General features: G+C 47.1%; 2 protein-coding genes across 2 annotated transcripts; both read left to right on the forward strand.

Annotated features, from left to right (window-relative positions):
* The first annotated feature begins 7,180 nt into the window (after positions 1-7,180).
* Siglecl1 (SIGLEC family like 1) lies at positions 7,181-13,526 on the forward strand. The gene is made up of 6 exons (XM_047527227.1): positions 7,181-7,339; positions 8,601-8,670; positions 9,875-10,156; positions 10,308-10,413; positions 12,049-12,187; positions 13,446-13,526. Exons 1-6 carry the CDS (start codon positions 7,181-7,183, stop codon positions 13,524-13,526), a joined length of 837 nt encoding a protein of 278 aa, XP_047383183.1.
* An 8,135-nt stretch (positions 13,527-21,661) lies between these two features.
* On the forward strand, positions 21,662-25,552 carry LOC124966175 (SIGLEC family-like protein 1). Its single transcript, XM_047527228.1, has 5 exons — positions 21,662-21,821; positions 22,136-22,417; positions 22,566-22,668; positions 23,885-24,003; positions 24,806-25,552. The coding sequence occupies exons 1-5, from the start codon at positions 21,662-21,664 to the stop codon at positions 24,844-24,846; spliced, it is 705 nt and encodes a 234-aa protein (XP_047383184.1). The 3' UTR covers positions 24,847-25,552.
* The last annotated feature ends 557 nt before the right edge of the window (positions 25,553-26,109 follow it).

Raw genomic sequence — 26,109 nt, forward strand, 5'->3', positions numbered from 1 at the left:
GCAGAGGGCAGAGTCTGGAACACTGGGAGGAATGAGAGGTGAGCCAGAGTAAATCCAAATCAAAGGCTGGCAGGAGTCAGGCAGCCATTTACTAAGAAGTAGCATTTATAGAGTGTTTGCACTATGTGAGGTTTTCTCCTATTAACTCATTTAGCCCTAAACACAACCATATGAGATGGTGCCATTGTTACATGTCTTAAATACAAGGAAACAGGTCTAGGGAGAGGTGAAGCAGCTTGTCTGCTATTATACAGCTAACTAGGATTCACGATCAGGCAATTTGCTTGAATCTTTTTTTTTTTTTTTTTTTTTTTTCACAAAAGAGAAGTAGTGAGTTTCCAGCTTGGGTACCACAAGTTTAGAATCTTAGACGAGGCCAGTAGTGAGGGAAGTGACTTTACTCAGACTCACCCAGGAAGTAAGAATAAAGATCAGGTCATCTGACTTTTGGTTTATAACCAGGAACAATTAGATCCCTTTTCTGAGCATACTGTGTGGGTCATATCAGGTCATAACTGAAAATATCTGTAACTCATCTTGCTGTATATTTTACAGCTATTTCCTTGTATGTTTTCCTGACCTTATGAGGTGGTCAGGACTAGCTGATTTAGTCTCATATTTTATTCATGAGAAGACGGACTTGAGAGAATGAACTTGATCATGCTTGTACAGCAATTTTTAAAGCAAAATGAAATCACCAGAAGGGCACTACATTTGGAGTCGAGTTGAATCTGAAATCTACCAACCCAGAGGCTCCAGTCGTTTGAGCCAGACACAGTACTCTTGTGGGTGTATGCCATTCTTTGTGGAGTGATACTGAGATCTACCTCACAGGGTTGCTGAGAGGATTGAGACAGTTTCTCTAGAGCTGTAAATTGCAACTGCAATTTTTCATTAGATGTCAACTAAAAAGTAGTTACCAGTCACAGCTGTGTGAGTCATTGGTTTGTAATTTATTCATAATAGCCGAAGAGTGGAAATAACAGGAATGTCCATCAGTTAATGAATGTGCAAATAAAATGTGGTATACATACAATGGGATACTCTTCAATGATAAAAATTAAAAGGGTACTGATAAATGATACAAAGAGCCTGAAAACATACTAAGAAACCAGGCACAAAACACTATATATTATTTTATTTCATTTATTCAAAAAATGCCAGAATTGATAAATCCATAGTTACAGAAAGTACATTAGTGGTTTTTTAATCCTGGGTCTTGGAGCTTGGGAAAGTGAATGTTATGTTCTAGAATGAGATCATGGCGATGGCTGCACAGCTTTGTGAATACACTAAAATCCCTAACTGTACACTTTCAAAAGGTCGATTTTTGGTACATGAATTATATCTTAATTGAAAATTATTTTAAAAAGTAGTTGCCGGCAGAATCACAGCTAAATAAAATCTAAAAATTCCAGGAAAAACTGGATATCCACATGCAGAAGAATGAAAGTGAACACTTATTTTGTACCACGTACAAAAACCAACTCAAAATAGATTAAAGACTTTAACAAGAAAACACAAGGAAAGAGTTTCTTGACCTTAATCTGGGCAATGGTTTTTTTGGATATTACCCCCAAAGAACAAGTAACAAGAGCAAAATAGACAAACGGGATTGCCTCAAACTAAAAAGCTTCTGTACAACAAAGAATACAATCAAGAGAGCGAAGAGAACCTTCAGAATGGGAGAAAACTGGCAAACCGAGCATCCAACAAGGGGTTAATATCCAGAAGACACAAGGAACTCAAATTAGCTGCGAAGATCCAGTCATCTGATTTTAAAGTGGGCAAAGGACCTGAATAGTCATTTTTTGATGGATGACATATGAGTAAATGAAAAAAATGCTCAACATCACTAAATGAAAATTAAAACCACCATGAAATGTTAGTGTTCCTGTTAGAATGGCTATTATCAAAAAACCAGAAAGTTGAGGGTAAGGGGAAAAGGAACGCTTGCGCACTGCTGGTGGGAATGAGTAATACAGCCATTGCGGAAACACTAGGGAAGAGTCCCATGCCATCCAGCTTCGCAGTACCATAGGATCCATACCACTTCTGGGTAGATATCCCTAGAACATGAAATTCGTGTCTTGAAGAGACATCTGCATCCTGATTTTTGCTACAGCATATTTACCAGAGGCAAGACACGGAATCATCTTCAGTGTCTGTTGATGAATGAATGAATAAGGAAAAGGTACCACACACACACACACACAGTGGAATATTACTCGACCTAAAAAATAAGGAAACCCTGCTACCTGCTGCAAAATGGAAAGACCTGGTAGACAATTAGCTATGTACACCAGACATAAGACAAACGCTGTATGGCCTCACTTACCGTGGCATCTAAAAGAGTTGGACTTAGAGCGGAGGATAGAATGGTGCTTTCCCATGGTTGAGGCAGGTGGGAGACTGAGACATGTTGGTCAAGGGGACCAAGTTTCAGCAAGGCAGGACGAGTAAGTTCTGGAGATCCATTGCACAGCATGGTGGCTATAGTTAATAAAATGGCTATGTGCTTGAAATTTGCCAAGAGCATGGATTCTAAGTGTTCTTACCACATACACATAAGATGACTGTGACAGTTTAGGCTGTCACCTTGGCTAGGTTGAGGGACGCCTAGAGAATTGGTAAAGCACACTTCTGACTGTGTCTGTGGGAGTATTTTCAGAGAAGATCAGGGTGGGAGTCAGCGAACTGAGAGGGAAAGACCCACCCTGAACGTGGAAGCCCTCACCAGTAGGGTGGGGGCAGGGAACAAGAACCAGAAGTGGGGCTCCCCTGTGCAAGGCCCTTCTTGCCCCTGGTGATCTGCCGGTGCTTGCTGTGGTCCGACTCCAGATTCTTCCACCTTCGAATGTGGACTTGCCCCAGTCGCTCTCCAGGGCTTCAGGCCTCCAGTCTCGGACTAGAGCAGCATCATTGGTCCCTCTTGTTCTGAGGTGCCCAGCTTCTTGGGCTGAGCAGCCACCAGGTTTACTGGGTCTCCAGCCTGAGGGGTCATGGAGGCACCGTCCTCCATGCTCTGATCCTGGAAGCTGCTCGAATTCACCTTCTCCTGTAGTTGCATGTCTTCCATGGGTGCTGTTCTGCAGAAGCCTGACTGACAGTTACTATGGGAAGTGACAGGTATGTGGAGTCACTCGAGGGTGGTAATCATCTCACAATGTGTGTGCATATCAAATCAGCACATCTTAAATAGATACGATGTTGTCAGTTATGTTTCAATAAAGCTGGAAAAAAAAATCCCCTAAAATTTCTACCTCTTTTCCCTAATTTGGTTATACTCATAAGAAAGCAGAAGTACCGGCTTATTATACATTTTCCATTTCATTTTTATTCATTCTTGTATATACATCTATAAGCATATTGTATATGAATTTACAAGTATATATACTTACATATAATACGCATGTGTAAACCTTTTGCATAAATGACAAGTGATCCAATTTTCACTTAAATATTGTGAAATATTCAGACATATAGAAAGGCATAAAAAGGATGTCACAAGAGCATACTCCCACAGTTCAGCTCAACATTTAAAACACTGCCCCCTGGTCCACACCCTCCCTCAGACTCATCTCCCACTCTCAAACTGCTGTCCTGAACTTGGTGTTCATCATTCTGTGCAGTAACACATTTAGCCTTTCCTGAAGAGCGGTCATTGCCCTAGACTCCTGGAGATACTCTCTAAACTCTTCGAATGTCATGTCTGATAGAAGCGTCTTGCCCTGGGGGCCTACATCGCAGCGGATAATCTAAGAACCAGGTTCAGTGCCCAGGCTGGTTGCATACGACACGTCTCACAGTGTGATCCAGAGTGGAGCAGGCCATATCCGAGAGTCTAACATGTCTAGAAGGCGAGCTGTGCAGTGGTAGGGGCCACTTCCAGAGGAGCTGGCGGCTGGGATCAGACTTGGAGGATGTCAGCCATGCTGTGTGACAGAGGCCCGGGGAAGACTCTGGACACAAGGCTTGGGCGAGCTCCCCTGGCTGGCAATATGAAGTCATGCTGTCCCCCAGTGCCAAAGAAAACGAGTGAAGTCTGCTCTACTTACTCCAGTTAGGAAGGCTATAAAAAGCCAAAAGGCAATTGTGACAATGAGAAACCCAACCTCAAATCTCCCGAGGTGATGAGCAATCCAGTAAGACAAGTGACAAAAGGGCCTGAATCCCTCGTCACTTGGATCCCCACCTGGGGACAGAATTATATGAGCATTAGTGGTAGAATGGTCTGGGGATGAAAGTGGAGATATTTATAGGACTCCATAACGTAGGGCCCATATATGGAAATTCAAAACGCTGTGGAGGAAGCCCTAGTTGGAGCTGGGAAGGTATTGAATTGGGGATTAAAGTGGAAGTTTGGATGAGCCAGGCTTGGTGATGTACATTTATATTTCCAGCAACTGGGGAGGCTGAGGAAGGAGGATCACAAGTTGGAGGGCAGCCTCGGCAACTTAGCAAGACCCCGTCTTAAAATAAAAAGAAAAAATGACTGGAGATGTGACTTAGTGATAGAGCGTCTCTAGATTAAAACAAAAATGGGTGAAAATTGGAATGGTTGAAGAGAGTTTATGTGAATCTATTTACCTGAATGCATTCTGGAGATGGATATGTGTCTGACTGGGAAACACTTCCCCTATCTACTATGGTAAAACAGAAAGCACGTCAATCCTCCCTTCAGCCAATATTGATTTGATGTGCTAAATGAGCACTAGTAAACTTGCCCAAACCCACTCAGATTATTAATATGAAACAGTATCGGATATATGATGGACAAGCAAGAATCCAAATGTTTGGCTTGTTTATTTGGATTTTGGAGGACTTAAATCCCACATCTAGGACTCTTGCTAGCTCCTGTCCATAAAACCACTCAAGTCTTGGAGTCCTTTGATAGAGCGATGGCAAAAACCACTCAAGAAAGCGCTGAGGGAGTGTCCAGCACTTCAGAGAAGCAGGGCCCTTGTTTGAGAGCCTACAGTGAGGTCACCATGTGGCGGTCGCTGGTTCTCTTTTCTGAGCTGGAGTGCGAATGGTTAGCGGCTAAGAACCTGTGGCTGTGCTGACAGGTTCCTGGTTCCCCACTTTAAGCCGTCTTTGATCATGTTCTGTGTCAGCAGAGTACAGTCAAGCTTGTCTCCATGCTGCATCCTGGGACAGGGCTGCAGACTTCGCGGGAAAGCTGCAGGTGTGCAGCAGACCCTCACGTTCCCTTGCTTTCCTGCACCTCGGGAAGGCACTGTCTCAGCTGCACAAAAGCTCCTGCCATGTTCCTGTGCCCCAGTAGAACTAACGCCCCTTCTCACTGAGATGAAAAGGTGCAGAAATAACAGCGTTTGCGGAAATGTCCATGTCTCGGTAAGCAACAGAAAACCCTGTTGCGTGTGACCTGACTTTTTTTGTCTCTAGAGGAATTTAGGCTCCCTGCACACCTTCTACTGCACCAAGAGGAGAGGGACACCCTGTTACAAGATTTGAAGATGGTCGTGATCTGCAGTGTCTAGATTGAATATTGAAACACTGCAGCATCATAAGCCACCAATGTTGTTGGTTTTAGCAGTAATTCATGCTTTGTGTTAAAGTGGCTGGTAACAAAACCTCTTGTTTACTTAATAATCATAAATACTTGAGGAAATAAATATGGTTAGATGATAAATCCTAGGGACTTGGTGGTCTGGAGGATTTCATTTGGGTTTTCACTGCAGCTGGTCACTGTCAGTGAGGGTGAACTTCTGAAAAACCCAGGTATAAGTAGCTGTGCCGTGCCAGGAATTTTTCCTGATAAATATAGACTCTCCTCCAGTTCATGACTTCAGAAGAATGTTGAAAAACCTTGACTATTTTCATACAAAGAAGCCAAGATTCTTCATTTGGTGCAAAGGATCTTTGGACCTCTTAGGTAAGATTTAGGATCAAGTCTAAAGTAAAATTAGAAGTACTTGCTGGCTTTTGTTTGCTTGCTTTATTCTCAAGAGATGGTTGTTTTGGATGTGCAAAAGAATCTTCAGTGATGACTTCACAGCTTTGGCAGGCTCCGCTGTGGATGCCGTGAGCACGGCGGGCCGTCGGGTGGTCGATCAGCACTGGGCAGATGTCAGTGGGAAACCCACTGTCGCTCTGGAACCCCCGTGGGGCCAGTGCCCGCCCGCAGCCCTGGGCCTCGTGTTCTGTCCAGCACGGCCTTGGTGGAACACTTCCATGAGACATTTTAGGCAGCACTTATGAATCCTGACGTGTGAGGACAGCCCTTTAGTAAAACCAAGAGGGCAGAGCCGGGAGTCCAGGCCACTTGATTAAACATCTTTTTTCTTTCTTTTTGGCAAATTAGCCCCCAAAAGTGAAACGTTTTGTTATAAACCTGTATTAAGCATGGCCTAAGGATTAGGTGTCAGATTTGTCTAGTATGTTCCATCAGAAATATTTATTACTAATGCTTCATGCTCCTGAGTAAACGTTAAATTTAAATGGAGTTCACTGGGCAGAGTTTCCCCTTTAATATAGAAAGAAACATTCTTTATCAGAGATTTAGGACACCATTTGGCTAACTGGTAAATAAAAGCAAATGTAAATATATGAGTGTTTATTTGTTGCACATAACTCTTTGGTATAAAATAAATGTAGAAGTTAAAAAACAAAACAAAAAAACTGCCAGTGAGCCACCCAGTGGTGAATGCTGGGATTTGGGGCCAGAAAATTTCCATTTTGAGAGAGCTAGCTGTCTACCAGGTTTTAAAATTGCACCTATGGCAGGAGGACATAAATATAAAAGACCCATGATGTGTTTTTTAATGTTGTAGAAACACTCTAATAAGGAAGGTCATACGGGAAGAGTCCATAATACAATGAAAATGGTTTATAAGGAACACGCTACTAGGGGAATGCAAGGGGGTACTCATTGCATCCATGATCAGGTGCCTCGTGTCCCCCAGGATGAGCTTTGGAACCGCCTGAGGCTCTGCCAGATCCTCCCATTACTTGGGTGGTGCCTAGAAATAGCTCTTGATTGACCGACTAAGAGCTGGTGGGTCAGTAGGTGGAAATTCCAAAGTGGAGGAACAACATCCTGCTTGGAAGACTGACACTCAGATTGAAGAAGGTAAAAACAAGTGCGTTTGATGAGCTGGACTGCCCGTGTCTTCGGGTTTTCACCAACTTGTGCGCAGTGGCCAATGGCCTGGTCATGTCGTCAGGCAGCTGGACAATGGAGAACTGGGCTATTGGAGGGATACCCGTGGAGGGTGTGGCCTACGGAACCACTGTCCTCAGCATCTCTGAAGATGGCCGTACCCCTGGCCGACTACTGCCTCCTTCCTCCCCACAAGTCCTTCCTGACCTTTATGTAGGCACTTTGGCAAATTTTAAGAGAATTTTACTAGCATGAGTGTATACATAAACACTATATTTTCATTTTGCCTTGTGTTTTTCCCAAACTTGAAAATAAATACAACCCTACTTTATTATTCACTTGTATCTGACTTCATTCACTCAACACTTTGTGAAATTGATCCACGTCATTCAGCTAGCTTTAACATATGTTTTAATTACTGTATGTATCTTGTTTATTTTTCTATTCTATTTTTAATGATGTTTGAATTGTTTAACTTTGGACTGTTATAAATACTGTCACTACAAACATTTTTTCACTTGTCTTTGATGTATACATGCAAACATTTTTATTGATTATATATCTAGGATCAGAATGCAGGGTCATACAGTATATGTATCGTCTACTTTGATAAATAATGTGATTTTCTGATTTATATTCTCACTAACAGGGTATGAAAATTGGGTACTATACATCTTCACCAACACTTGATTGGTCAGTCTTTAAAATATTCACTTATATGTACTTAAATCTTAATGATAATGAAAATCTACATATATAGAAAACTGCCTATCGAAACCTGGGATGCAGCTAAAGATGTGATCAGCCAGAAATAGAAAACCAAATTGAACATAAAGTAGGAGTAAGGGAAGAATAAGTGAGATAAACTTGTTTCCCTCTTTGGTATTGCTTTTTCTTCTATATTCTTTCTCTATTAGCTTGAATAAAAAATTTATAATGCTCTTAGTAGGTACCCTAAGTCTTACAATACGTGGATTGATTGACCGCTAGTGTTTGGACAATGCAAGGACCACAGACATTTCCATTCATCATTCATCCCTCTGAGTCATTCTCTCCTTCCCTCAAAGCTCAGGCCCAACTCAAAGGCATCCTTCTTTCCTGACCACAACAACAGTCTTTCCTCTGACCACATGGTCTGCAGACATTCACTACCCCGGCCATTTCTCGCGTGACCCCAATGGAATAGTCCAAACATCCAAACCTCCTGATCCTGACCCTCCCTGTTGCACAGCCCTGCCATGGATCCCCATTAGTTTTAAGAGAGAACTTAAAAGTACCCAGCACTTGAGACAGGGACAGGGAGTGAATGACTAGGGAAGAGATAAGGAGACATGGCTTTGAGGCTTCAGATGGCAGAGGCCCCCGGTCCTACTGCTCCAGAGATCTCATCCTGTATAATTCCTGCTTCTCCAGGTGAACAGACAGAAGACCCCACCTTGCTAAGAATCCCTCTGACCTCCCTCATCCCTTCCAGCCTAGTGAAGGGCCTCTCCCGGGCCTGAGAATGTCCCTGCTGCACCTGGGGCTGCCACTGCTACAGCCAGGTGAGATGAGAAGCAGCACTGGCGCGGTCTGAGGAGGAAGCCAGGGGTGGGGCAGGCTAAGGTGGTGTGAAGACAGAGGATGTGAGGGAATAGGCACCAAGTAACCCACGTGGATCAGACGTCTTCTCTGGGCCAGGTTCTGGCAGCACTGGGGGTATCTGGGACAACAGCAGATTGGGCCAGGGTGTGGCATTGAGGGTGAGGGTGGTGTGGTGGCTCATTCAGGCTGGCGTGGAGACAAGTGAGCACAGGGGCTGGTTCGGGTGTTACTGGGAGCCCTGAGGCTAGTCAGTCTTCGTATCCCTTTGGGCATGCTTTTCCAGACATTACAGACAGATAGTACAGAGGGCGGCAGGGAGCGGGCTGTGCATCAGAATCCCCTAAAAGTTCCCCATCCCCACAGTGACCCAGACGAAAAGTCCAAGATCATGGGCTAATCGTTACAGGAAAGTGATCCCTTTCCTCTAGTAACTTCAAACAACACCATGAAAACACATATACAGCAGTAAGGTCTTTTTCCTTATTATTGGAGACCTTGAACATGACATTTCCTTATGAATCCAAGATATTTGCCAAATAGCCAACACGCCCGACCTATTCTGTGTAGAGTGGGGCATTTCAAACATTCTTACTCAGAAAATGCTACAGCTGTCTTGGCTTCAGGTGGAAGCTCCATTGAAGGCCACTTGGGACTGGGAAGAAGGAAATAGAGAAAGGAGTTCTATTTGTCAAATGGGTGAAATACTTTATCATGCACTGAGCTAGAAGCTCTACAAATTTACTCTTGGAGTGGTGATAATATGAGACAGGTTTGGTTACTGTCCCAATTTGCTAGTTTAGGAAACAGTAAAGAGAAGGGAAGTGACTTGCCCAACAGCATCCAGACCCAAAGTGATGGAGGGCGAAACTGATTACAGCCCCAGGGGAAAGCTGGGGATGCAAGGAGGAGAAGCCGAGGAGCTCAGACTGGGTGTCTGACCTGGGGGGAAATGAGGGATCAGAGGCAAGGCAGACGCTCAGAAAACTCACCATCATCATCCCCAAGGTCCTGCACCTTGGGAGGGGGAGGGGTTTGTAAAGTCTAGATCCTGTGAGCTTCTAGAAATCTCTCTGAAGCTCCTTGTTGGTCATCCATAAAGACTGGGTCTTAGAGGGAGCCATGGGAAGCCAGGTTCTTTGCTGACTCTGACTTCCCTCTCCCCAGCACCCGCCAGGCTGCTGGACTCTTCTTGCTCCCTGGAGAAGACACTGCAGTGTAGCTGCTCCTTCCATGGGATCCCCACACCCTCTGTGCAGTGGTGGATGGGAGATGCCCCTGTGGATGTGAACAGCATGAATGGTGGCCTCCAGGTGACTTCCACCATGCTGGGCCCTTGGGCCAACAGCACCATCAACCTGGCCAAGGAGCCAGAAATGGGCACAAGCCTTCTATGTGAGGGCAAGAACCAAAATGGAACCCATGCTCTGAGCATTCTGCTGATGTCAGGTGAGTGGAGGACTCAGTGACTAGGTGAGGACAATGAGCCAGGAGCTGGTGGGCAGGGGGAACTGGCACTGAAACCAGAGGAGGGAGCAGTTTGGGCTCTGAAGCTGAGGTCTTGGGAGGGAAACCTTCGTCACATACTTTCTACTTCCAGGAAGGAGTCCTTTGGCTCCCCAGATATTTCTGAAAGGGCTGATCCAGGGTGTTGTCTATGGATCTACTGCAGTCACATTGCTCTTCTTCTGCCTCCTCCCTTTCATGTGAGTATGCCTTAGCTCATTTTCTGCTTCTGTAACGAATTACCTGAGACAAGGTAATTTACAAAGAAAAAACGTTTAGTTGGTTCACAGTTCTGTCCAAGAGGATGGTTCTGGCATCTATCTGCTCAGCTTCTGGTGAGGGCCTTCTTGCTACATCATAAATGGCAGAGGGCACTCCATGGTGAGACACAGCAAGAGTGCTAGCTCAGATCCCTTTCTTTTTTGTAAAAACCTCTAATGCCATCATGGGGTTCCACCCTCATGAACTCGTCTAATCCTAATTGCCTCCCAAAGGCCCCAATTCCAAATACCATCAACAAGTGAACTTAGGGATCAAGTTTCTAACACATAAACTTTGGGGGGGCCATGTTTATATCATAGCAGAGTACCAGTACTGTGGTTAAAGTCTCCTGTAAGCCCCTTCTACCCAGCTACCTACTATCTGCTACCAAGCAGACTCTGGCTCTGGTACCAGCACAGAGAGGGAAAAGTCAGAACCCTTGATCTCGATGAGCTTAGGGTTTGAGAAGGCAGAGAGACACCAAACACAGTCAGCACAGGGACACCAGGATTCACCATGCCATAAAACAGGCCCACGGGACTCCATTTTCAGTATATTTTACAAAAGACAAATCTGAGGAGGGAGGGTGGCCCTGGAGAAGCCAGCAGAGTCTAGAAGGTGCTGTCTGAGGTAGGTGTGGTGGCACATGCCTGTAATCCCAGCTACTTAGGATGCTGAAGCAGAAGGACTGCAAGTTTGAGGTCAGCCTGGGAAAATTGGTGAGATCTTGTCTCGAAATAAAACAAAAGGGCTGTGATTATAGCTGAGTGGTAGAGTGTTTGCCTAGCATGCAAGAGGCTCTGGGTTCAATCCCCAGTGCTACAAAAAAGGTGTTGCCTGAGATGGGCCTGGAAGACCAAGCATGCGTTTTGGTGGAAAGTAGTATATACAGAAGCCCAGGGCACATGTGAGGCCTTTCTCAGTGTCTGTGTAAAGTCAGGTACCTCGAGAATGACAGATTATGGTTAAAAGTGGGGTTGGGAAAGGTCCTTGAAAATCAGCTGAACATACTGACTAGAAGCCTAGAGTGAGGCAGAGTTGCTGGGGGTCAGGCCGTGGGTTTGGGCAGCAGAGCTTCTGGCCACTTGGACATTCCAGATGCCTTGGACTGAATATTTGTTTGGGAGCCATGGGAGTCAGCTAAGAGGGGAAGGGAAGCATGAGCGTGGGGTGGGACACAGATCAGAGAGCAAGAGCCAGGAGACCAGAACCAGGCAGGAAGATGGTGCCTCAGGCTGTGCTGGGGCAGGTGTTGAGAGGCAGCGAGAGCAGTGGGACTTGGGAAGTGCTGGCTATCAGAGGACGGGGAGAAAAGGAGTGAGGTGGCAGGGAAAACTGATGAGATGTTTTAAAAGTATAATGAACTGGACCAGTGATCTCTTTACAGTGTGCAGGGTATCCCCATTGTATAGGGTATGAAACCAATTCCCAGAGAGGTTGTGTGGCTTCCCGTAGATAACACAGCAAGCTGGTGTTGTTGGGGCTCTAAACCAGAACATATGATCAAGACCAGACTCCATTTGGGGATGCAGAAAGGTGAAGAGCCAGAACTGATCAGAAGTTCATTTCTTTAGAGTGAAACATATCAGAAAGAAGAAGGCAAAGAAAACTGCAAAGATCAAAGCACAAAAGTGTCCAGAGCCCAAGACATCTCCAAAGAATGAGGAACCAGGAAAATCCATAATCACTTCATCTTCTGAGAACCAGATTGTGGTGGGTACCCATTGTGCCTGGAATCCAGTCTACCAAACTAAGGTAATTAAGACCCACAGAGAGCCAGGTGCAGTGGCACATACTTGTAATCTCAGCAACTTGGGAGGCTGAGGTAGGAGGATTATAAATTCAAGACCAGCCTGAGCAACTTAGAAAGACCCTGTTTCAAAATAAAATTTTAAAAGGGCTAGGGATATAGATCAGTTGGTAGAGAGCCACGGGGTTCAATCCTCTGTACTGCAAAAATTAAAATGAAGTCTTACATGGAGAGATTAATATAGGGTTTGGGAGGAATTACCCCTTACCCTGTAGGATGTATAAATGTGCTTGCAGATCATTTTATAAGTGGTGAAGTTAAGGCCCCAGAGAGCCTTATGAAAGATGAAAATTAAGATAAATAATTTAAAGAGTAATCAGAATTGGCAAAACACACACACACACACACACACACACACACACACACACACACACCCACCCAGCACACTGAATCCCTACCAAGACGAGAATTGGGGACCCCTAGCAATGGTTGTAGCATCAGAATGGAAACCAAAGGTTTGGCCTCTGTGTGTTTAGCAGGAAGCATTCAGCTCATTGTAGATGCCACAGGCCCAAGACCGCCTGAAGTGCTTGGAGCCCAGGCCACACCTAGGCTACTATTCCATTCATCCTCCACTCCCACCTTCTGCAGTACTTGAAAGGGAAAGTGCTGTAAGGTGCTAGACATATGTTATTTACCATCTTACTCTCTAGGACCAGAAATCCTCTGCTACCTTCCTAAATTCCTATATGAAGAACTGGTATCCCTTTAGAGATTATATTTGTTAAATACTACAATATTTCCTCTAAAATGTCATAATATCTATGCTGTGCAATGCTGGTGTCTCACTCAGGTCTTGCCCTCAGAGAGCAACCAAAATGGTGGAAAATCCAAACAACCAGCTGAGCCATGGGGTTATGGTGGCCCAGAGGAGGGAGGGACCCAACCTGTCTGAGGATGTCACATGAGGTAACTGTCCCAGAGGAACCTGGGGAATAGTCTGGTGACTCCTAGTACAGGGGATGCACAGGGGGAGGACCAGAGGAAGAAGACAAAGCTACAGGTTCCAACTATGGTATTATGAGCAAAGATTAAGCTAACACCTGACCCATGTTGCTTAATTCTTTACTCAAAGAGCTGTCCTTTTAAGACTGGATACCTCACCTCTTGACTTGTTCCAATATCCTTCTTTCTTTGTCTGCTCTGTTCCACACCTTCCAGGAAAAGCAAGATAAACCGGAGACAATGAAGCCTGTGAGAACTACGTGGCACCTGGAGTTCCCAGTGTCCATGGAACTATGAAGGCTCACAAAGCCCATCAAGTCCCCAGAAAGCATGGAGTCGACAGTAAATTCAGAGCCCTCAGAGTCTCTACAGCTCACAGATTCCTCTCAACCCCTATCTATCCTTTGTGCTGGTTCTCCATGAATTGAGGTTTACTCCTAAATTTGGTCTCAGAACTGTCGTTGATAAACTGTGATTCATTGTTCGGGTTATCCCCATTCTGAGATGGTGTCACAGGAAGGAAAAATACATGTGAAATGATGAGATAGGTCCATCAGGAAGGTTTTGAGCTTCTGTTGTGGGCCTAGACATGAGATGCATGTATGAGAACATCAGGCATCTTTGAATCAAATCCCAACTTCAAAACTTTGTGACTGTATGCCTTTGGACAAAACCTCTTTACCCACTTTGAACTCCAGTATCTTTACATGACATACACCTGCGTGAGCAAACAGTGGTATCCAGAGGTGAGGATGGAGAAAAGACAGCACAATGGGCCCTGAATGCCAGGACATGGCATTGGAGCTTTATCTCATAGGATGTTATCCTGACTCTGAGGACATAAGTTCCATGGGAAGAGGGTTTGTCTTTCTTTCTACTTGTATTACCAGTATCTAGAATTGTACTTAAAATATAAGAATGTCTCAAAATTACTTGTCAAATAATTGAATAAATTAACAAATGAATTATAAAGTGTTGTTAAGGTTTGAAAAAAGAAAGTGGGATGACCAGATATAGAGAAAGATCCTGAAACAGAGACATAGTGAGAAGACAGAGGCAAAGAGACTCATCAGGAGATTATTGCAAAATTTCTTGGCCAAGCCGAAAAACAGGCATGCAAGGAGTGAGAACAGGATTCTGGCTTTAGGGTGTGCTATGGCTATGCACTGTTCCCCTCAGTAGCAGTTTTCAGCGATGGAAAGTGGATCATCTCGTCTCTGTGAGTAAATAGTGATCCTGCAGCACCAGTGAGAGACAACCTGTACTCAGGGTAGATGTTTATATAAACTCCCACGTGTATAAGCATCTTTCACATGCAGTTCATGTGCTCCACAGAAGTATGCGCCAGATGAGAAGAGGAAAAAGCAAGATAATTGCCATGTCCTCATACAGTTGTGCTCTACACGAGTATACCATGAAGACATGCACACAAATTTGTAGTGTAAAACATTGAGCCAGACGTAGTGGTGCGCACCTGTAATCCCAGCAATTTAGGAGGCTGAGACAGGAGGGTCACAAGTTTGAGGTCAGTCTCAGAAACTTAACCAGACTGTCTCAAAATTAAAAAGAATGAGTGCGAGAGAGAGCTGAGGATATAGTCCAGTGGTAGAGTGTCCTTGGGTTCAATCCCCAGTACCAATAAATAAAATAAAATATTAATAAGTACTGGGAAGGAAAAGGACAATACTGTGATAAACTATAGGAGAGGACCCTAGCTTAAACTGCAGTATCAGAGAGAGTAGCAATTGTGTTAGACCTGAATTATTACTGGGAGCTAGCCAGAGGGAACAGCAGATGCTCCCCTGAGATGGGGGAGGTTTGGTGAGTTCAAGAGGCCAAGGCAGGATCACGTGGCTGGAACTCAGAGGAGCCAGAACTTACAGGGACTCCTGTGCTCTAGGGACTTTAGGTTCTATCCTCACTCCTGAAGGGTTGTTTCCTTCCTTGCTTCGTAATTTTAGAAAATGGGTTCATATCCAGTGCGACTTCATCTATACATATCTTGCACACGGGAAGTGTCGCGCTGAAGACAGAAACCGCCATGAAGGTTCCACGTTTGGTTCTTCTAAAGAAACAGATAATCTGCTTGAGAGAGACAAGAGGACAAGGCTGGGGAGAGGAAGCGTGGGGGGTGTGGAAAGCGAGAGGACAATGAGATCAAATGAGTGGGAGAGAGGATCGGGTCTCAGTTTGAGATACGTCAGGGATGGGTTTGGGCACGGGATTGGAGAACAGGGTTTCCTCGTGCGTCTTGGATTGTTGGCAGTAGGGGCCTGGGCTGCAGGACAGGAAACAAGGGGATGGACAGATGGACAGGGTGCCTTCTGATTGGTCCTGGGGGCGAAGCGCAGGACTTCAGTTCCTTGATCCATGGCTTCCAATCAGGCCATCGCCTGCTTGCCCACAAGCACTGGGTCGAGGGCGCAGTGTCCTTTAACAGCTCATTGGCCCAGGGCTGTAAGGGTCTAGAACCATCTGGATTGCGGGGCGCCCGCTGGACGACAGAACCAGCTGTTGTGAGCGCTGGCTCCCGCGGTGGAGACCCGAGCGTTCCCCGCGGCTCCGCCCCGTCCCAGCGACCCTCGCGCATCGTCAGCCCTGATTGGCTCTGGGCAGCGCGCGCATGCCCGTTGGGCGTTCGTGGGCGGGGCACGTGGGCGGGGCCTCGCGGGCGGGTATCCCCGGTTGACCTCCGGGGGTCCGAGGTTGGACGGGCTTCGCGGGCCTCGCAGAGGGACCAACAACCTGATCTTCTGCTCAGTTAGCCTTCCGCTGCCTTGGCCACTTGCCTTGCGCGACTAGGTCATTGCACAATTGTCACTCCACGTGCCAGTCAGTTCATCGGGCTGAGTCCTTAAATCTTGGTCCAATCAATTCGTCCCTCTGGAAGGTAATTTCTCCAGGCAATTTCTATAACTGTTAGTCGACCAGTCCGTCACCCGATGCTTTCAGCAAAGCTGCCGGAAGACGTTCAGTTTTAAAGGAAATAGCCAGGTGGAGACACTGAGGAAGGGCCAGACTGGAGCTCGCAATACCTGAGACCAGGAGGTAAATGTAAAGGAAACTGTTCAAGAGGAGGGAAAAGAGGTTGCTGTAAAGACAACCCAGGGGTGTTTCAGGCCTGGGGAAGGAAAAGAGTCTTGAAGAGATCAGAATGTTAGAGCCTGAAGGACGGCTGCATGCTCCACAGTGAAACGCTCCCAATTTACAGATGAACAACCAGAGAAGGGAAGGATTGACCAAAGTTATCCACTGAGTTACTGGCAAAGCCCCAGCTGGAACCAGCCCAGAGCTCTTCCCAGCCTTCAATTTGAGGTTTTAAATTAGAGGAAAAGGAAGGGATTTGACAGTGAAAAAAAATTGAAAAGCAGAAGTTGGGTTTGCAGGAGAGAAACAGTTGGTCCTCTAGAGGCCTGAGTGGCATGCCCTTGCTGTGGTAAGGAGGAAGAAGTTCTTTAAGGGGTAGTTAGTGAACCACAGCACTGGAAAGAGTCAGAAGCCTGTAGTAGGCAGGCAGGGTGATGTGAAGGATAATGAACACTTGCTTATTCAGTGCTTACATGTAAAATCCATTAACTCACTTAATCTTCCCAATGAGTCTACAGATTAGGTTCTGTTATAATGCACAAGTTATAGGTGAGGAAACCAAAGCCCAGAGAAGGGACATAAAATGCCCACGGTCACACTGCTGGCAAATGCTGGAACTAGGCTTAAACTCAGGTAGGCTGACTCCAGAGACACAGTCTTCACCACTGTGCTCTGTACACCTCCCAGGTTAGCACGACAAGGAGAGAGAAGGATGGGAGAACATGCCACTCCTGTCATTCTAGAAGAAAAGATGGCAATATAGTATTGGGGTGTTATAAAATACAAGAAGTACCATGTAGAAAAACAGTAGCTTGCAGGACAGGAGAAGAAATCAAACTATAGCGTTAAAAAGGTTTTTGTTGTTGTTGGTGGTGGCGGTACCAGGAATTGAACTCTGGTGTGCTCAACCACTGAGCCACATTCCCAGCCCTGCCTTTTTTTTTTTTTTTTTTTTTTGTCTTGCCAAGTTGCTTAGAGCCTCTCTAAGTTGCTGAGGCTGGCTTTGAACTTGTGATCCTCCTGCCTCAGCCTCCCAAGCTGCTGGGATTACAGGCATACACCACCACACCTCGCTAACATTTTTACGCTATATGTGAGGTGGTGTATTATTTGAAGATAGATGGTAATAACGACTTAAAGAGATATACTGTATTCCTTTAGAACCACTAAAATTATCAAAAGATATAAACAATAGGCCAATAGTGAAATGCCATACTCTTAATCCAGTGCTAGACAAGAAGAGAGAAAGGACTGAAGAGCAGACGGAACAAATTGAAAACAGCTAGGAAGATAGTGGATTTAAAGGCAACCATAATCAATAATTATACTAACTATAAATAATATACACATTGCAAATGAAAAGCATAGTTTTCTGATATTCATAATTTATGTCTTCTTTTTTTCTTGATCAGTTTATTCAAGGTTTATCAATTTTATTGGATGTTTTTCAAAAAACAAATGTGATAATTTCATGTGTCAACTTGACTGGGCTAAGGGATGTCTAAATAAATACCTGGTGAAATATTTCTGGGGGTGACTGTGGGGTGTTTCCAGAAGAAAGTGGCATTTGAATTGGACTGACTAAAGAAGACCCACCCAAGCTGTGCAGGTGGGCATCATTCATCCACTGAGGGTCTGACTAGAACAAGGAGGCAGGAGAAAGCTAACATTCTCTCTTCTTGAGTTGGGGACATCCACCTTCTCCTGCTTTTTATATTGGAGCTCCTGGACTCAGATTGAATTATACTGCTGGTTTACCTCGTTTTTCAACTTGTAGAGGCAGGTCATGTGACTTTGTGGGTTTCAAAATTACACAGTTAACTGAATTTAAAATATTTTTCTAATTTCCCTTGTGTTATGGATTGAATTATGTCCTTAAGAAAAGATATACTATCTTTCCTCTCCCAACCAAAATTCAGTAAGTTTAAGAAATGCCAAAAGAAAAGATACACTGCCTGGCATCATGGCTCACACCTACAACTCCAGAGACTCAGGAGGCTGAGGCAGAAGGATCTCGAGTTCAAAGCCAGCTTCAGTAGCTTGGCAAGGCCCTAAGTAACTCAGCAAGACTCTTAATAAAAAAAAATTTTAGAGGGCTAAGGATGTGGCTCAGTGGTTATGTGCCACTGGGTTCAACCCCTGATAACAACAAAAAAAAAAAAAAAGAAAGAAAGAAAAGATAAAAGGGCCCCTAGTCCCCAAACAAACAAGTAAATAAATAGACTTTTCAAAGCTCTAGTAGACTTGCCCTTGCCTGGTATTGATCACAAGTGTGTCACATGGCCACCTGTAGCTGCAAGGGAAACTGGGAGAGCACCCATGACCCCTGGCCTCCCAGTGGTGACTGGGAATGCCCACTGGGACAGCCAGAAAGCAGTGCTGGGCACAAGGAACCGCTGAAGCTCAAACTCAGGCATCCCAGGTCCAGGCCAGTGCTTGTCACAAGCCAGGAACAAATTGTCTTGTTCATTTTTTCCAGCAAATATTTCTTGGACAAGAACCTGTCTTAGCACTGTGGAGGACATGCAGATCTAAGGAAGGCCTTTCCCCAAAGGAGCTCGCGCTTGGATGGATTCCCTGGCTAGATATTTCATCCATTTCCCTACCAGAGTGACCCCCAGATGAAGAAGCATGGCGACGGCCTGGGAGGTGGTGTAGCAACTCCACAAGGCCATCAGGGTGCCAGGATCCCTGTTTGCATCCCTGTTTGCCACCTCATGGGGACTGCATGGCTGCTCCACCTCCAGCATCACCCCCATATTTCAGGAAGAGGAAGAAGAAAGCAACAAGGAGGAAGTGGGGGTGCCGAAGTCGGAACAAGTGAACTCCCTGAAATCTCTAGCAGGGAGCCTTGTATGTTCCGTATTTTAAGTCTTTCATAATATTTGCTTAATAATTTAGCAGAGTCCTTTTTGTGTGGTTCATGCAGGAGAAGAGGGCGAGCCTGCAGACCACGCGTGATTCAGGAAAGCAGAGACGTCAGTCACGGGGCTACTGTCACCAGAGCAATCACCAAGTAAGACAACCCATCAGAATTCCGTTTTGTACGGATCATTTTCATAAGACATAGAATAACTTCTAACATCTTTGGAGTCTCGTAAGACCGTTTTGTTTCAATTGTTCTTCCAAGGGCAGGTTCATATTAACAAAGACTAGAAGGAGTCAGTAAGAGTCATGAATATTCATACCAAACTGGGTATCGCAGAGGAGAACATAAATGGTACTCTTATGAACGTTCTCAGCTTTGCTCAGTATCATATCCAATTCCTTGAGCCGTTTTATAACACCAAACAAAATCTGTTGATTTATTGCTGCAGGGGAAGTCTGGGACTCGTTTACTTTATTGTGAAAACTTATTTTTTTTAAACCAGCCCTGGGATTTTATTAGCTAGTATTCCAGGCAAAAAGCAGGCTTTCAAAGTTCAATCGTGATGGCATAAAGGTGGGGGATGAGTAGGTTTTTATTTGCTGATAATAATTTTACAGTATTTGTCTTCCACTTGGTTCACTGGCCAGAGCTGTTGTGTTGAAACTCCTAGGCATAAAGGAGGCAGAAAAACAGAGATTGTTTTTCAAACTTGGGACTTGATTGCCTGAAAAAATATGAAATAAGGCTACCTGGAGGCTCGGAATTTGGTGGGTAACTCTCAGGGTCTGCCTGAAACCCTGCCCTAGAAGAGGTCTCAGAGGAAGCTGATGAAGAGCCTCTGGGGTCCAGGTTGTGGGAGGCAGGGAGGAGCTTCCAGCAGGAAGTTACCTTTGGCCTGGACTTGGAGGTGGGATTTGGAGGTAGACAGAGGAAAGAGTATGAAAGGGAGGTGGCCCAAGTCAACATAGAGAGGTAGGAATGTGTGGTGTGTGTGCAGAAAGGGCCTGTTTTCCTCTCTGACTTGGGAAGAATGAGCACAGCCCTACTTCACCTGGGCGGGTGGGTACAAAGCCCTGTTCTCTTAATGCACAGGGAGGACACTGAAGACATGAGGCGAGTCTCTCAAGTTAGCTCTCTCCCTGCACATTATACCTGTTAGACTCTTCCTCTCGTGTTGATGGAAGTCAAGAATATACCAGTGAGACTCAGGAGACTGAGGCAGGACGATCGCAAATTCAAGGCCAGCCTCAGCAACTTATCGAGGTCCTAGGCAACTCAGCAAGACCCTGTCTCTAAATAAAATACAAAAAGGGTCTGGGGATGTGGCTCAGTGATAAAGCACCTCTGGGTTCAATCCCTGGTACCAAAAAAAAAAAAAAAAAAAAAGGAGGAGAAGGAGAAGACTATACCAGTGGATGAGGACTGTGTGCTACAGTCCCCTGTGGGAATTTCCCCAAGCATTCCATGATGGTGGCTACTGGCTTAATGAAAATATCAGCTTCCCTGCAGCTCCAGATTAACCCAGTGCCACCACAGATGGTAATGCCAACGATGGATTCCACCTGATTGGAATCGGGGGCAAGACTGTGCCCTGCTGATTCATTATATGCTCAAAAGGACAGCATGACATACTTATTCTACGCAGATCTAAGAGAACAAAAAAGTGCTTTTCCTGAGGATAATATTGAACTCCCCAAGTCAGGTGACCTTCAGTCTCTTGCATTAACTGCTTTGCACAGAAGGAAATCCAGAGAGGATTCTGGTAACTGTGTCACTTTTACTTCACTGGGTACTTTACAAAACCTTAGGTATTAAAATTTTACAGCAATAATACAGTTAGATAAATGCAACTGGTTACTTAATTTTTCCAAACAGAAATGGCAAAGAGAGGGGAAGTGCCTTTCCCAGCAACTTCCAGCCCGAAAGATGAAGCGGGGTAGATGATCACAGACCAGGCCTGGAAGGGGCAGAGCCTCAGGGAGGAGTGGAGTGGAGGGAGGAGGCCCAGAGGAGCGAGCACTGGGAACTCAGTCTGAGGACAGCGAGGAACCACAGGCAAAGCCGATTCTCAGAACAGGTGCTCAACCTCAGTCTCGAAAGTTCAGAGGTCAGGTTCAAGCTCTGCCTCCTACGTGAACCTCTTAAGTGTACTCACCTGAGCTATCCTGTGTGCCCCTACCCCCGGCACACAGAAAGGAAGTCTGCATGTGAGAAACCATGCCAAGATAACAATCCTGAGTTCCATGATGCTGTTGGGGAGGTGGGGAGGAGGGAGGTGTTCCAGATGGAAACACTGCAGCAGTAAGTGTCCCCCAGGGTCTCTTGACCCCCAAGTGTGGACTCCCCACCTCTCCTTCAGACCCAGCCCAGAAACATTCCTCCAGGAATCCCAGGATTCCTGTGGCTGGGAGGCGGTGACCTTGACCTGTACCATGCAGGCACCCACAGAGAAACCAGTTCCTGGAAGGAGCCCACCATGGCCTCCAACACTGCTGTCTCCAGCGCCACCAATTCCTCCTCCTCTGGGCTGCACTTTGCCCTGGAACCTGAGGACCACAGCATCTTGCTTGGACGTCACTTGAACATCCCCTTAGAGAGCTTGGCCAAAAGTATCCTGGCCACGCTCCAAGCAGTCTGTGAGTGTTGGTGGATGTGGGCGGGGGCTGGAGCCTGGGAAAAATGGCAGCCCCAAGAGAAAGTCCTGGGTCCTTGATTGGAGCCGTCACATCTCCCCTACCCTCTGGGCCTGAGGTCAGAGGCAAGAGCAGGGCCCAAGTGTGGGGCAATGAGCAGAGAGCATGAAGGGGTACTTCTCATTCGTCCCAGTCCCTCTCTGAGATTCCAGAAAGTCCTGAAGCTCCTTGTAAATAACAGCTAAGGGAAGAGCTGGGTCCTGGAGGGAGCGACAGGAAGCCAGGCGCTTTGCTGACTCTGACCTCCCTCTCTCCAGTGCCCGCCAGGCTGCTGGACTCTTCTTGCTCCCTGGAGAAGACACTGCAGTGCAGCTGCTCCTTCCACGGGATCCCCACACCCTCTGTGCAGTGGTGGATGGGAGGTACCCCTGTGGGTGTGAGTGGCGTGGACGGTGGCCTCCAGGTGACTTCTACCACGCTGGGCCCCTGGGCCAACAGCACCATCAGCCTTAGAGGGGGTCCAGAAACAGTCAGGAGGCTGCGCTGTGAGGGCAGGAACCCGTATGGAATCCACACGTCCAGCTTCTTCCTGATACCAGGTGAGTGTACAGGGGCCTGCAAACAGGCTGGGAAGACACTCCAGGGACCAGGATGCAGATGGGCGCAGGGTGGGAGGAGGGAGCAGAGCGTGAGCTCAGACTCCTAAGCCTTAGGGGAAAACCAACCCTCACTTCCCTCTGATTGCAGATAGGAATTTGGTTTCCAGCGTGTTCCTGAAGGGGCTGGTCCAGGGTGTGGTGTACGGGGCCATCCTGTCTGCACTCCTCTTGCTCTGCCTTGTCCTCCTGGCGTGAGTGTCACAGTTGAGATCCATCCCAGCCTGTCGCCGTGCAAGCTGAGCTTACTTATTTCCCTCCTTATACTTCCTCCCAGTTGATTTTGTTTTGTCTTCCTTCTTGAAAGGGACTTTTATATCCTTAACTTTCAGCCATTGTTCTTGGTTTGCATTTAAGACTATAAATCTCCCTCTAAGCACTACTTTAACTGCATCTCATGGATGTTGATATAAATGACTTATATTATCATTTGGTTAAGATATTTCTAATTTCCATTATAATTTTTTGACTCGTGGGCTTTTATAGATACACCAATATTTTCTAATAATCTTTTTATTTCCAACTTAAATCCAATAAGATGAGAAAATATACTATGTATTATTTCAATTCCTTATTTTCTTTGTAGCACAATTTTTGTTTAATATATATGTATATTTAGTTGTAAATGGACACAATACTTTTATTTCTTTATTTTTATGTGGTGCTGAGGATTGAACTCAGTGCCGCACACATGCTAGGCAAGCACTCTACCACTAAGCCACAACCCCAGCCCTTCTTTAGTTTTTAGTAAACATTCCATGTGGGCTTCAAGAGAATGTGTGAGTCTATACTTGTTGAATTTTCCATGATTTATGGATAAAGGATTTACCCATGATATCATTTATCTACGATACATTAATCAAGAGATCCATTCAGGGCGAGTGCAGGGGTCTGGTTGTGTAGCCCACGGTGCGGCCACGCCCAGCCACCACACAGTCCTGTGTACAATATGCAGACTTCCACCCGAAATGTCAAGAGAAACAAGGTGTAAAAAAAAATCCCCCAACAAAAACTGCACATACCGAGATGGGGTGGTAAGATACGCAGAAGCCGAGTGGGGGCACCTGGCTGAAGGGCCAGGCACCAGGGGAGGCCTGGAGCTGGGGAGGTACAGGGCCATCTCTAAGGCCAGGTGGGGCCCAGACTGGAGGCCAGCAGCCAGGACAGAGGCTGGGAGAGGGCCCAGGCCCAGAGAGCAGGGACTGTGTCTGTCTGCCATCTGCCGGGTGGAGCAGGCTGTGCTGACCACAGAGCAAATACGGGAGGGGCTGTTCTTCTGGCTCCAGGTCTGAGCTCCCTGTGGGAACAGTGGGGTGGCGGGCACTGAGCACAGCACTCACCGAGAGCTCACTGAGCTCCCTGTGGGAACGGTGGGGTGGCGGGCACTGAGCACAGCACTCACTGCCTTAGGATGAGGATTCTTAAATGGAGGGCCAAGGAAGCACTGGCCCTGGGGAGACCAGAGTTGCTGGGCCAGCCAGAAGCATCCAAGGAGTCCGAGGCTACAAACCCCCAGGCCTGGGCTGGAGGTAAGTCCCCGTGCCAGGCTGAGCTCAGCCACCAACCAGTGGGCTATGGTCAGAAGCACCAGGGGATACTCAGCGAGGACAGATTCCCGGCCAGCCCCCACACAGCACCCTTGGCCTCGGTATCCCCAGCCACTGGTGCCAGAGACCAGATGGTCTGTGCTGGCAGCAGGCTCTCCAGCTCCTTTCAGGTTGACGTCTGGCACGGGGACCTGGGTCTGCTCACTTTTCACGCCAAGGTCCCTCAGAGCAGAGGATCCCGTGCTGTCCTGGGTGAGGACCCTCCTGCAGGGCATCAGCCCAGCCCCCACTCTGGGGGGAGGCCCGCGTGGACACAGGCATTCGCTCGTATGGGGAGAGGACAGTGGAGCTTTATTAGTCGACCAGGGGCTGCACAAAAGAGTAGCATAGACTGGGAGCCTCCAAACACCAGAAATGAGCTTTCTCACAATTCTGGGGACTAGAACTCAGAGATCAAGGTGTGGGCAGGGCCTGCAGGTGCCCGTCTCCTCCCTGCGTCCTCACACGGTCTTCCCCTGTGTGTCTGTGTCCTGACCTCTTCTTATAGCCCATATTGAATTAGGGTGCACCCATGTGACCCCACTTTAACACAATTACCTGTGCAAGTCTGTCTCCCTTAATGCAGTCGCTCAGTGAGGTGTTGGGGGTTAGGACTTCAAAAGAGAAGACAGTTCCACCACGGCAGAGGATTAAAGGGGCTGGATGGATCCCTGCGTGGGGGACACTCAGGGAGGGGAAGGGGCTTGCCCAAGGCAGAGGAACAGAGCGTGTGCTTCCCCCACAGCCCAGGGCTCTAGCAGAAGAAAGAAGAGCGAAGCCCTGTGAACTCAGAGGATCGCAACTCACATCGTGCCCCCAGCCCTGTCAGACCTGCACAGACCGCGGAGCAGGAGCGGAGCAGACTCCAGCCCAAGCGCCAGCCCTGGAGACCAGCTGCTTGGCTCTCACAAACTTCCCCTCCTTGGGCCCCCTGCCTGCCAGCCTGGGCAGGGACACAGAGGAGTCAGAGCCAGGTCCTGCCCACAAGGAACTGTAGATCGTCCCAGCCCCGAGTGGCCAGGGAGCTGCCTGGGGTGGGGCTGGCCCTGGAGGGAGGGCAGACTTGCAGGGGGCACGGCATTCCCCACACCCAGGGACTCAGAGCGCCCCAGCAAGGCAAGACAGACCAGAGAAATGAGCCACTCGCCCCTTCTGTGTGTGTGGCCAGATCACCTGCAAGCTACTCTCAGCAAAACTCCTGGACACAGAACAGTCAACAACAGCCCTTGGGTGGTACGTTAACCCTAGACCTGTGCACCCTGCGTATCTGCTGATTTGTGTCCCTTGACCCACCTCTCCCCGTTCCTCTCTGGTTTGGTGTTTGACATTGTTGTTTTAGATTCCACAGATCAGTGGAATCATGCAGTATTTGCCTTTTGGTGTCTGGCTTCCCTTAGAGTCCCTGAGGCTCATCCAGGACAAATGGCAAGGTCCCTCTCTTTTAAGGGCTGTGTGGTGTTCCAGTGTGCATGTGCCGGTGTGAGTGTGTGTGCGTGTGCATGTGTGTGTGTGCGCGCGTATCCCTCCTCTCTGTCTCTTTCTGTTTCTCGCTCTTCCCTCCCTTCCTGCATTTGCTCATTCCCGCATGGCCCAGGTGCCCACTGCACAGGGTACTGCAGGGACACAGAACCCAGATGGGCCGATCACCCCCCAGCAGGACAGACTTACCAAGTCAGGATGGGGGCGGGGCACATGCAGGTGTGTCCCCAACTAGGCCAGGCCACTTCTGCCTCCTCGAGAAGCTGTGTGGGACAAACAGTGGGCCGAGTCCCCAGGGGCAACTCCCGGTCTCATCAGTACTGTGGGAGCAACTGTGGGGGCAGTGCTGGCCGGAACTGAGCGCGTTCTGAGCCCTGGCACAGCTTCTTCCACTTCCTCCAGCAGCCCATGCCACTGGCCAGTTAGCATGCCCACGTTACAGGGGAGGGACCATCCAAGGTACCCCGGAACCCCCATCCTTACCCAGGAGGAAGCTGAAGTACAGAAAGTAGAGGGTCCTGCCAGGGCCTCAGCCTGAGGAGCGAAGGCAGATGGCCTCCTGCCCCCTCC

This window comes from Sciurus carolinensis, chromosome 16 (genome assembly GCF_902686445.1).
Source record: "Sciurus carolinensis chromosome 16, mSciCar1.2, whole genome shotgun sequence".
Classification (NCBI taxonomy): domain Eukaryota; kingdom Metazoa; phylum Chordata; class Mammalia; order Rodentia; family Sciuridae; genus Sciurus; species Sciurus carolinensis.